The sequence below is a fragment of the Polyergus mexicanus genome, unplaced genomic scaffold, assembly GCF_030449975.1.
Source record: "Polyergus mexicanus isolate NDT 795.1 unplaced genomic scaffold, iyPolMexi1.0 SCAF_11, whole genome shotgun sequence".
Lineage (NCBI taxonomy): Eukaryota > Metazoa > Arthropoda > Insecta > Hymenoptera > Formicidae > Polyergus > Polyergus mexicanus.
In genome coordinates, this window is record NW_027223331.1 from 2,229,027 (window position 1) to 2,241,396 (window position 12,370).

At 35.1% G+C, this 12,370-nt stretch overlaps 1 protein-coding gene across 4 annotated transcripts in view; it reads right to left on the minus strand.

Annotated features, from left to right (window-relative positions):
• The window catches only part of Pgant2 (polypeptide N-acetylgalactosaminyltransferase 2), a 185,143-nt gene that overhangs the window by 123,634 nt on the left and 49,139 nt on the right, over nt 1-12,370 (minus strand). The window contains exon 1 of one of the 4 annotated variants that reach the window (XM_070304305.1): nt 11,634-12,237. The exons of the other annotated variants lie outside the window; for them this stretch is intronic. Coding sequence (XP_070160406.1) covers nt 11,634-11,675 — 42 coding nt within the window. The 5' untranslated portion in view covers nt 11,676-12,237. Of the gene's footprint in view, nt 1-11,633; nt 12,238-12,370 lie in introns of those variants that run through there. 4 annotated transcript variants of the gene reach the window in all.

Below are 12,370 nucleotides of genomic sequence, written 5' to 3' on the forward strand. Positions count from 1 at the left end.
TTATCGTCAACCCGATATACAAATCCGTCGTGCATCAATTATTCGATTAACTATCGACAGCCGTCATTAGTCATTCGTTGTATAAAGTTTCAATATCACTCGTTTTTGTACATTTTATTACCTCATTCATTTCTTGTTTTTAAAAAAAAATGGAATATTTTTTTTTTCGATCACACGCACATTTTTGTCAAAAAATAAAGTAAAATAAAATAAAATTATATTTTAAAAATATATTCCTTTCATTTAAAGTATATAAAAATTTATCACCGAGATAAAATACGAAATAATCTCTACAGTCTAGGAAAAAAAAAAATACAAAAGCATACATAAGCGTGGAAATTAATTAATCTTCATCTAAAGTGCTCTCGGAGCGTACGAAGTTCTTCTTCCAGTACTTAATCTCCCGAGATTCTCCCATGCTCTTCTCTCGCGCATTATCATTCGCGACATTCGACAAGGAGCCACGGCACTCGCAATAGTCTCGACAATGCTGCAGTTTTCATATTTCGCATCGCGAGCGAGTGTGAGACACAGGCGGGAAAAGAGTGAAGGGAGATCGTACGGTCTCTCGTCTCGTTGCGGCGCTTTCGAAATTATTAATGCCAATTCTGATCTCTCTACGGGCAAACCACAAATTTTTTATAGCAACCATACAAACGAGCTTTCTATCCTCCATCTGTGTAAAATATTTGCAATTGTTCGCAGGGAAATCTTCAACGAACGTCGCACTCGTTCCTCCTCGCCGGAACGAATGTAAAAATTCAAAGCCCGAACGTCTCTTGAGAGAATTCACGTTTCCAACGTGACGCTCGTGTACATTGGCGGAAATTATATGTATTTCCCATATCTGGAATCGCGCCGCGATCGCGAAAACACTGTAAAATTCAGCAAATCGACCGTGACACCGTGCTCCTTCTGTATTCCGATCCCCTTTTCGTTCGAAATCTTATCCGGAACGCGTTTTACCTCGCAGTCACGATCGAAAAGACGCTGCGGGACCGAAAGTTTAGAAATTTCAGGGTCGACGATCCAAAGCCGAGGGTCACGTTCCCAACGACACGTCGTGTTTGCATCATCGGATTCTCGGACGGAATTTTCAGATCGAATGCCAGGAGAATCGGCGGAGACGAGACGATAAATCAGTAGTTAAGTTTCGTTAATACTTTGCTCGAAATACGAATTACGGGTAACCGTCTCGCGTGACGCGTATGTCGAATGTGTAATTCGCCACGTGCGAAGCGGAACGCGACGTGCCGTTAACTGTCATAAGTAGCTTCTCGCAGCGAGACCGGCCGAGGAATCGAGTTCGCTTTCGGTCAGCAGAACCGATTAACTTGAAAAAATAAATTCCGTGGGTTTGTCCGATAACAATCTTCGTTTCACGAATGAGAAGGCCCTGATATTTTGACAAAATATATCTTTACTTTTAATACATTCAATGTTTAGAAATTAAAAAATCCGCAGAATCATATCGTAATTTCGATTGGCCGATTTGTATCGCGTTGCAATAGAAGGTTTCGCATTCTTTGCATTTCAGCGCGCAATCAGTATGTATTTTACAAAGGGTTGGCGTAGACGCAATAATTTATCGTTTGCGGAGAATGGTATTTGCTATTTTTTTTTTTGCTCGCAAAACGAAATTTGCGCGCCTCGCATACTTAAATTAAATTGTGCAAATTTCGACACTTTGATATCGAAGATTCAAGTGCACTCATTCGTTCATTGATTGTAGATAACAATATGCATTTAAACGCGTTAACACGTACGCATGTACGCACACGGACGCGCGTACCGACACGCACGCACGCATTTGCTGTGCCAGCTGTTATCGCGGGGGATCCAATTCCCTCGCGTTCTCGTCGTGTCACGGTCAAGTCCTTGGAAAGTTTCGGGGGGAGGGGGATAGTATCCTCGTGATTATTCCTCTACCAGTATAGTTTTACATGATATCTTGCGCGTAACTCTGATATCGAATTCATAGAGAATTCCGATTTCTTTTCAAAGGCACGACGTTCCACGGAATACGGCAGAAACGAAAATGACATGGTAAACTTAAAAGGAAATACGGAACTGCGAGACGCGATTGGCAGCGAATCGATCGATAAATGCGTACAGATGCTGCATGTGAGATCATCTCCCGAAGAAAAGATTATTGCATACATGACGCGCGGATGCAATCTGAATTTTATTTGAATAGCAAACACGATATTGCAGCAGCAATTTATACTTTGCATATACTAAATAAATATTAGTCGAAAGCTCAGTCTCTCTCTTGCGTTGCAAGTTAAACGATTGTAATAAATATCGTCCTTCGATAAAGTCTTGATTTATTACAGCCAATATATTAATTTTATATAAATTCAACTATTTCTCTCATTGATTTAATAATAATTTACCTTATCTTTATTTGTAAATAAATAAATCTGAGAAAAAATTCACAAATTCTTTTATAATCACGTATCAGTGTCTCTCATTTAATTATCTTAATTAGTTCGTTAAAACAGTAGACATTTTACACATGTTACATATTGTATTTTTAATGCTTCAGGTTCTCCCGTGTGTCGCATAATGAATACAAAGGAATTTTAATGTGTGAGATACATATGTTCGCGAATGAATGCGAATGAGAGAAAGTCAGAACGACAGCCAGAAAAAGAAGGAAGCGATAAATTATTTATCAATTCTAAACTCTCCGTACAGTTGGCAAATTCGCGTTTAATTATTAATCGACTTCTGATTGGCAGCAAACAACACAACTCTCTTAATGTAATGTTCGATTTTCCTGTCAGTCAATGGCTCGTTCAAACTAGCTTATTTATTTATTAGCTTCTTATTTACCGAAGCTTTATTTATTTATCGAATTATATCTCTTTTATAAATTCTCTGCTATAATCTTGTACATTTAAAGAAAGAACCAATATTTCGTTCAATCCATCAATTATTTTAATTTATGATATGTTGGTCGAGTCAAAATTATCATTAGAACAATATAAATATTCGTGAAAATCTAAAATAATTCAATGAGAGGAATCTCTTTCGCAGATCACAATTTATAAAACAGTTCATAATAAGCGAAAGCATTATAGATATATTCTCGAATATAGTAAAAAAATTATTTTTATTGCGCGAATTAGAAATAAAAATTCTTTCTTGAAAGTGATGAAAACGATTTCCACAAAGTTTGATTTCAAATTACTGAGTATAGAACATATAATTTAAACGTGAGATTTTTGACATGTTTAACAACGCGTATCGTAAAGATAGAAATGGTAAATTGTTGTTATTCGAGATTTCGTTATTGAAAATAAACATTGAAGGCGAGAATTGCATATAATTACATTTTCTGACACTTCGTCGTAATGCTATTTTTTAGAAACTTGTTTTTATGTCAACGCGCAAATATTAAAGCAAAGATAGGCAAATTTAAATGAAAGCTCACTATATCGCTAGATAGCGTGCACAATCCGTGATTCGACAAATTTATCGCTAATTAATTTCGATTCGATTGAGAGTCACACACGTTCGAAATTTCCATAGTGGAATCCACGCCGACGCACGGCATGCTGTAACCGCGTGTCCGAAAAATGAATTACCCTCGACGTCGATGCGTCATATTGTCGTTTATTTGACGCCACGGACGTGAAAAAAATAAAGCGCAGCTCGACGTGATAGGAAAGGGCGATAACTATCGGCCGACAGCTCGTAAAACCGATTATTAATATTTTATTTCCAATCCGCGTGTCCCTCTCGTCACTCTTGTGGACGCGCGCTTTGAAAAAAAAAGTATCAAATACATCTATTTAACAGCAGTAATCTGTAAACTTTCTATAGATTGTATCTTCTTATCCACAACCTATGTAAGCCAAGCATAATGTATAATAATGCGTAAAATGAAGCATGGAAAATACAACAAAATTATGGTTATTATAGAATTACAGTTGTATCGTACACGCATTTACCTCATGTTAATATGTGTAATGTTATTTATCAAATACGGGAGGAAAGATCCATGTAAACATTATATATAGATAGAATACGCAGAGAAATCATGTCAATGTAATTTTCTATAGAATTTTGCGTTTACATAGGTACGTGTATGCGAATGTAACTAACGATGTGAGCGTAGGTGTACATGTATCGTAGAACTGAGTTTCTAATGTGATGTATGTAAAAATAGATTATCGCACACGGCTATTACATAAATAATCAAAGTTGAAAAGTGGCGCATTCATAACTATTTATTTATAACTGTTATTATTCATCACTCAACGCAAGTAAGATGTATTATATTTTTGGCAAAAAAGAATTATTAAATAATAATTGAGAAATTCTTAAATCCCAATACAAAAGGATGAATTAAGCATTATTTTTGATCTAGGATATTAATCGATTGTGTGTGTGTGTGTGTGTGTGTGTGTGTGTGTGTGTGTGTGTGTGTGTGTGTGTGTGTGTGTGTGTGTGTGTGTGTGTGTGTGTGTGTGTGTGTGAGTTACAAGAATAAATTAAATCCTATAGTATAAAATAGGCTACGAATAAAAATATTAGAATTCTATATCATGGAGGTTAAATGTTATGTAATAGATTTTTTTCATAATAGATCTGGAGCCTCAATTACAATTTTTCAACAATTCTCTTGCTATTTTTAATAAATTTTCAATATTTTTTTTATATTTTTTAGAAAGATATATTTTTCAATAGTCATAAACATTAAAATGAAATCACTGCTCGTTTAAAACAATTTTCATCCATAATAATCATAGTATTGTATTATACAATTTCCTCCGATAATGATATTATATAAAAATTAAATTGTATGCAAAAATTGTTTTAAATTCCATTCTCGTTTTTTTTTTATTTTAAGTTTGCCAAATAGAATATTAAATATTATTATTATATATCTTATTATCAAATATTATATTATTATATGTTAATGATTATATATAACACATGTTTATGAAATAAATTGTCAATTAGATCAATTAATGTTGAAATATAATCTTCAATCTCTCTGGAATCGACTCATAACTTACACGGAACATTATACATTCTTTTTAGATAGCACTACTTTCTATTAAATTAGCACAATGACGCAGTAACGGTACGATTGTTCCAGTTAAGATGTGCGAGACCAAATGTATGCTAATGTTACTTCAAACTTACAGAGAGCTCGATAGAAAGTTGATAATGAAAATATAATGGAAATTTCAAACTAGCTCATTAACCTGCTTAATGAAATTATATCGAGATGTCGAGATGATAGAAATGTCCTTTATGCATTATGATTGGTACGATTGGCGCGATCAAAGCAACTAATTTTCAATGGCACATATCCCTCTCTCCCCCATCAGCGTTGCCTTATGATTGCTACGAATTTAAACGCCTCCATTTGTGCTTTCTTCGACACTGAGTCCGCCAAACTTACGTAAATTATATGATTTAAATATCATGTTTATTACACGAAAATTTATCGAATATTATAATTTATATTCTCTCTCGATTTTCACGCTCTACTTTGTGAAAATAAGATTTCTTTTTTAACGCCTCGGTCATACGCGTTTTAGGAGAAACGCGTATCGGGCCACGCATCCATCGAATGTCATAATAATTTTTACGAGAGAACCTCTTTTTCGTTATTAAAACTAAAAAATGTCCGGTCTTGACGCGTACGCGGAAAACTGCGGCACAGTTACTCACAGGCTTCGGTTTAGGAAGAAGGCGAAGCAGGCTTGATTGAATTACAGATTTTGTGAAGACGGCGCGAGGACAGTGGAGGGATAGAGCGCGGTTTACTACGAACTCACTTTGCCGCCTTTCATCACAGTAGCAGCTGCCTCTTTTATTCGCGGCTCCAATTTCTTCGGGGAGGTCGACGCTGACAATAAAACACATCCTGACGATCGTCGTTACCCGCTGCCCTGCCAGCGATAATAAATTTTCCCGTCACAGCCGAACGAAGCTGCATTGGCGTCGCGTTGCAAAGTGCAAAATGCGTCGCCAGTTACGCAACGATAAAACCATTGTAAACGCGCGACGGGATGTCTTTCGTCGTTGCGCAATTCGTTGCATATTGAACGAAAGCGAGAGAATAGAAATTCGATCGTAAAGCGCGATGGAACTTCTACAAATGCAGCAATAATTTACCGCGCAAAATCGTTAACGAATGATATTAGAAAATAGAAAACATCTCATTCATACTCATTATTTTTAGACAATATCTCTCTCTTTTCTTTTAATTTCTTTCTAAAAATATTTATTTTTAAAGAAATTTATAATTATATATTATTATGTGGTAATATTTTAAAATTTTTTTTTTTTTTTTTTTTTGGAATTAAGAAAAAATTAGTTAAAAAGGTAAGATTACAATTATTTCACAATTAAATTATTAATAATATTTATGAGTAAATAAAAAATGTAAGAAAAAGAGGAAGGGAAAGAGTTATATTTTTTTTTAAATTTGAAAAAATTATGGTTTATCTCTTGCTTAATTTTTCATAAAGGATAGATTGTGTAACAAATTTAATGGGGAACACTTTTGTAATATTTAATCCATAAATAACTCTTCCAAGACGCTTAAAGCACTTCTGAGGAAACTTCCGTCGTGTTCCTTTCAAAAAGTTTTTCCCTCATCAAGTTTTCGTAAGAGAAAATAAATTCTCGTGCGCCAAGATGACCGACCCTTCGCGATATTTTGAGTTTCTTTTAAGTTTCGAGCGTGATAAAGAACGTAGACGAGTTTAAAGATTTCCGCAGAATGCCCGAAAGGAAACAGAAACCGCTCGTTAGGGCGAAGCATTCAAAAAGCTTTAAACATCATTATCGACTCCTCGTTCGACTGGTTCGGTAAGGAGGAACAGTGCAAGGACGTAGAAGCGAGGAAACTTTTCGCGTCGAGCTTCTTTTACGATAGAAACTTTACGCGGACCCTCGCGGTCGGCGATTGCGAGTCATTCATTCCGGTCTGTTCTCACATTCATGAGGGGTCTAACAAATTTTAACTTCTATAACGAGAAATAATGGTCCTATCGGTTCAAATGGAACCGGTTGAATCCAATTTACATAGTGATGTATAACTTGGACCCGCCACGGTAAATCCATTTTTAACACTTTCCCGACTGCGTATACTTCCACGAAGAAGCTCACTCCGTAAAAGATGTTGTAAACCGTCACGATTTTATTATCCTTATTTTGCATATCCTATCTCTCTAAAGCTTTTGCTCTAATAGTCATCCACGTTTAGCGACATTTTACTTATAGGAGAGTTTATCTACGATCAATATATTTCGTTGATATACGAAATATATTAACGAGCCTTTTATACCGTAAGTTGCGCATAGACTATTATAAATATAAATATTAATTCTTACGCGAAACTTCCCGCACTTTACGTGAGTATTAAATCGATTCCGGCGTATCTTATGCATAAAGATGATAACCTCGTACATACCCGCTATCTCTCTAAATATGCAAAATAATTCAGGGAAATTTTAACCTCGTCTTAAGGAATTGGACGGGCGAAATTTTAGAGAAATCAAATACTTTAAGAGAATAGAGAAGTGAAAGTATCTTATGGAGGTGCGAGGAAAAAATATATAGTATTCGGATAAATTAGACAGAACGTTATTCTTTTCGTGTGAAACTGAGATACGGGATAGAATTATTTATGCTATTTGAATAGCAAGTTTTTTTAAGTGGCTAAGGTGTAAAGTTTTTGCATAATGTTGTTTTTTAAATGTTTTCAGCGGCGCAAAATAAAATTAAGCATACCATAGTAAAGTCCTTGATGTACTTAATTCTATATGAATGCAATCTCTCTCTCTCTCTCTCGTTCAGTGCGTAACGTACAAAATGCGCTGAAACATTTCACTCGCGAAAATACTTCTCGACAAACGGCGGCGACGGCGCGGCGGACCAAAGTGCAAACAGGCATGAATGTTTGCAATTAGCAAACATCAGCTATCGTGGCGGAAAGTTTGTTGACGATTCGCATAACATAACATCCGATGATTGCTGCCGGAAGTCGAAACTTGCTTCCGCAAAGCCTTACGGGGAATGGAAGCCTGGCCTCGACAGTTTCCGTTGCGTTCTAGCCGCGCAGCCAGTATTACTTCCGAAACAATCGCGTATCTTCCACGAAATCACGATAAACCGGACAGACGCACGATACTAATCCGCTGCAGAAATTGCCAGCTACGTGATCTCCTATCGAAATCCGGACGAGAACTAAATCTCGACAATTAAACAACGTAGCGTCAGGTTCCACCCGCGATTATTGTAGTAATTAAAGTAATTAGCTTTCGATAGCCAAACAAAGAAAATTCGAATCAGCTGAAAAATCCGCGAATTGAAGGCATCGTTGAAATAATATTTCTGAAATTTTTTATATCCATACAATTATATAATAATATCGTATTAATAAATACTAAAGTTTTGTCAATGAATGTTTTTACTAGAAATCTAACAAACGAGAACGGAGTAATATAATAACAGAAAATTGGTACACCATACCCCGCATAAACCGAATAATTTTCACGATAGACTTAATAGAAATTCATATAAATATGCAAAAATAGCGGTGAAAGGGAGACATGGCACTTTGAGGCGCTGTAATAATTAAAGTACGTTGCACGCACTGACGAAGCAAGCCATAGTAATTACGACAAACTCGGGGGTCATTTTACTTACGAGAGCGTATAGCGCTTCGTTAACGTTACGATCAAAAGCATCGCGTTGCTCAATTAATAATTCACAATACGCTCAGGTAGCATGTAATACAATAATACATCTGTCCCGCGTTGGATTATGCACAATATTAGTCGTGACGGGAATGAAAAACGAGATATGATCGGCAATTGAATCGACGCCGTTTGATTAAATATCAACAGTTTGAAATTATATTTTGTCACGTCAAAGAGCGGTCGGTTAATGTGACGATATATACACGCTCGGCGATCATTCAACGAGGCACCCTATTGGCATTTCGATAGATTCACGGGCTGAAAGCTCGTTTTATTCGTTAGTTTGCGACGCTTATGTAATATCGGGTAGCGCGCGCGTTAAACATTTCCCATGAAATTCTAACTTTAATCACCGCACGCGTTACATTGTGCCGTGTCTTTTACACAGCACATTCATCGCCAATATTGAATCATTCGGCTAGACGACAAAACGTTTGTACAACGTTTAAAATTTATTACGATCTTAAGCATCCGTAGCTCTTTCTTTGATATTTTAATGAAAATTAATGATAATTTAATTAGGTGATGTCGCGACCGCGGTAAATATCTCATGGTTCGTAGAACGAAGCGAATAGCGATTCGCGAGAGAGATATCAAATTAATCAAGTTTTAATTTTCAATTTGACTCAACAGGACTGAGCATTTTAAAGACCGTAACAGTAAGCGAAACGAATTCGGCATACAAAGCAGAGATCAAAATTCGTCATGCGCCATTTGGACACAGCTTTTCGCCGACGAGCAAGCGTGTATTTGTTCCCGTGCAATAAAACTTGATTCGACTGAACGAACGACACGGTGACTAATGGGCGGTAGCTGCAGAAGTGAGTTACCTCGTGAATGAGCTGTGTATCGAACGTGTCGCTTTGATACACGATTCATCTTCTCTGATGCTTTTGACCGTGATCAAAAATGCAAAGTATCATTTTCACGATAGTTTTTACTATGTTATCGTATTTAACTTTCAATGTGAAAAAAAGATATTACAAATTCCACAAACACAACGAAAAGATTCTTTATTCGTTTCAAAAGACTATTATTTTTTAATACATTGTATAAGACATAATGATTTAGATTATTATTAATATATTTCGTTGTGGAAACATAATTGATATGTGATAAGTACAAATTATTTGGAAAATCCAAATAAGATTTAAAATATGCCAACTGGTTTAAATGCCGTAAAAAATCCTATTATTAATGTAAAAAAGTGTTGTAGTTCTGATGCTAGAACTGTATGCCAAGTGCGGAAGATTAAAATTTATTTCTCTCTCTCTCTCTCTCTCTCTCTCGTTCTTCCTTAATAACTTCGACTACTTACATACTGACGAAACACCCATATTAAGTTAGCCCCTCCACCAACGCCAAATTAAATCAAATACATCAAATAATTTAGTGCTAATTATGTGCTAATTAGTTGCCGTAGTCCGAATTTTGTTGCTCAAACCGTTTAGCAGGAATTTACATTCAAAGTGGGGGGTGCTAGCTTGACATTAAGCCAGCCCCCCCCCCCATAGTGAAAAAAATATATATAAAGCTCGAATCAAAAAATAAAATACACTAGAATTTGTTGCTATTTTGTTGCTCTAAAATAACATAAAAATATTTAAAAAAAAGTATATTATTTAATTAATACCACTATATACTCAGTCTCGCCGCGCCGTACCATTCACTTGCGCGAAGTAAAAGTAAATAAAAAAATGTATCGCTCGCATGTATTTGGTACTAAAATAATCTGTGGACAATATACTGTCGAAATACATGAGAAACTGAATTTGTTGCTCGTCTTAAAGTATTAACAATCGATACTTTGTCGCCGCGGACCCTATACGACGCGCTCTTATATTATATAAATTAACTAAAAAAATTTGTTGCTCGCATGTTTTTGGTATTAAAATAATCTGTGGACAATATACTATCGAAATATATAAGAAACTGAATTTGTTGCTCCTCTTGCTTTTTTAAGAATGACGCGTTAAAGATATATGTTAAGATTACAGAGTGATCAGAGTTAAATAAAATGTAATCGTATTAATGATGATTTCGAATGCTAATAAAATAGTAAAATTAATGCGCTCAACGATTATAATTATGAAATCATTAATAATCATCAATGATGAATAATAGAAATAATCAAGGCAAAAATAATATGGTCAGTTTTAATTCTAAATATTTATATGATTAATTTTGTTAATGCACATGTTTGATAATTTTCATTCTCTAAAAATGACGCGTTAAGGATGTTAAGATTACAGAGTGATCAGAGTTAAATAAAATGTAATCGTATTAATGATCGAGTTCGAATGCTAATAAAATAGTAAAATTAATGCGCTCAACGATTATAATTATGAAATCATTAATAATCATCAATGATGAATAATAGAAATAATCAAGGCAAAGATAATATGGTCAGTTTTAATTCTAAATATTTATATGATTATCAGATTATAAATAATTAATCAAAAAACAACTCGATTTTTCAATATCATCATTTCCATAAATTAAAAAATAAATTGACATGCATATTATTAATTTCGTTAATGCACATGTTTGATAATTTTCATTCTCTAAAAATGACGCGTTAAGGATGTTAAGATTACAGAGTGATCAGAGTTAAATAAAATGTAATCGTATTAATGATCGAGTTCGAATGCTAATAAAATAGTAAAATTAATGCGCTCAACGATTATAATTATGAAATCATCAGTAATCATCAATGACGAATAATAGAAATAATCAAGGCAAAGATAATATGGTCAGTTATAATTCTAAATATTTATACATGAGCTATAAATCATTAATAAAAAAAAAAAAAAAAACCCCGATTTTTCAATACTATTGTTTCCATAAACTAAAAATTATATTGACAATTTTAAATGTTTAATAATAAATTCTACTGACCGACCGATGCACCGCCCTTGCATGTCTCACTTCTTTCTGCATCTGGTCATCGCGAGATCCCTTCCGTTTCCGGTTGCTCCCTTCGCTTCAAATTGAGACGAGACAGTCTATCAATTTGTCCACTCATGCATAATGACTATTCTCATAATCACTATTTCACTCGTAGTCCAAAATCCGCCATATGCAATGACGCGGTAAAATTATTTCCATGCCGATTATAAACATGAAAGAACATATAATCGCGTATTAATAAATGGACGGAGACGATTTTCCGTGATTCTAATCGACATTCCCGATACTCACGACATCCACTTTATACACGGGATAAACTTGTGATGGATAAAAAAACGCGAGAAATACGGAAAGAATATTTCAATCTCGCAGCTAATGCAATACGACGGTTACTGTAACGGTTACGGAAAATTTAGGCAGGTTGAGTAGTAGTAGATGGGGAGGGGGGAACGCGTCGTCGAATATCCGTTCCAGGAAAAGGAGCGAGCGCGTCTCTTCCGAGAAATAAACCGTACGCGAAAAATCCTGCGCGAGATAAATCAAACTAGCTCGAGCGACGCTCATTTGCGATCTCGATTTATGAAATTGTGAATATAACTCTGAAAAAAGGATTACATTTTAAAACAATATTAAAGAATATTAAAGCAGAAACGTGTCGAACGCGACGCGCTTATATTTTCAACGCAATATTATTATATACGATAGCGAGTAAATTATTTCAGCGC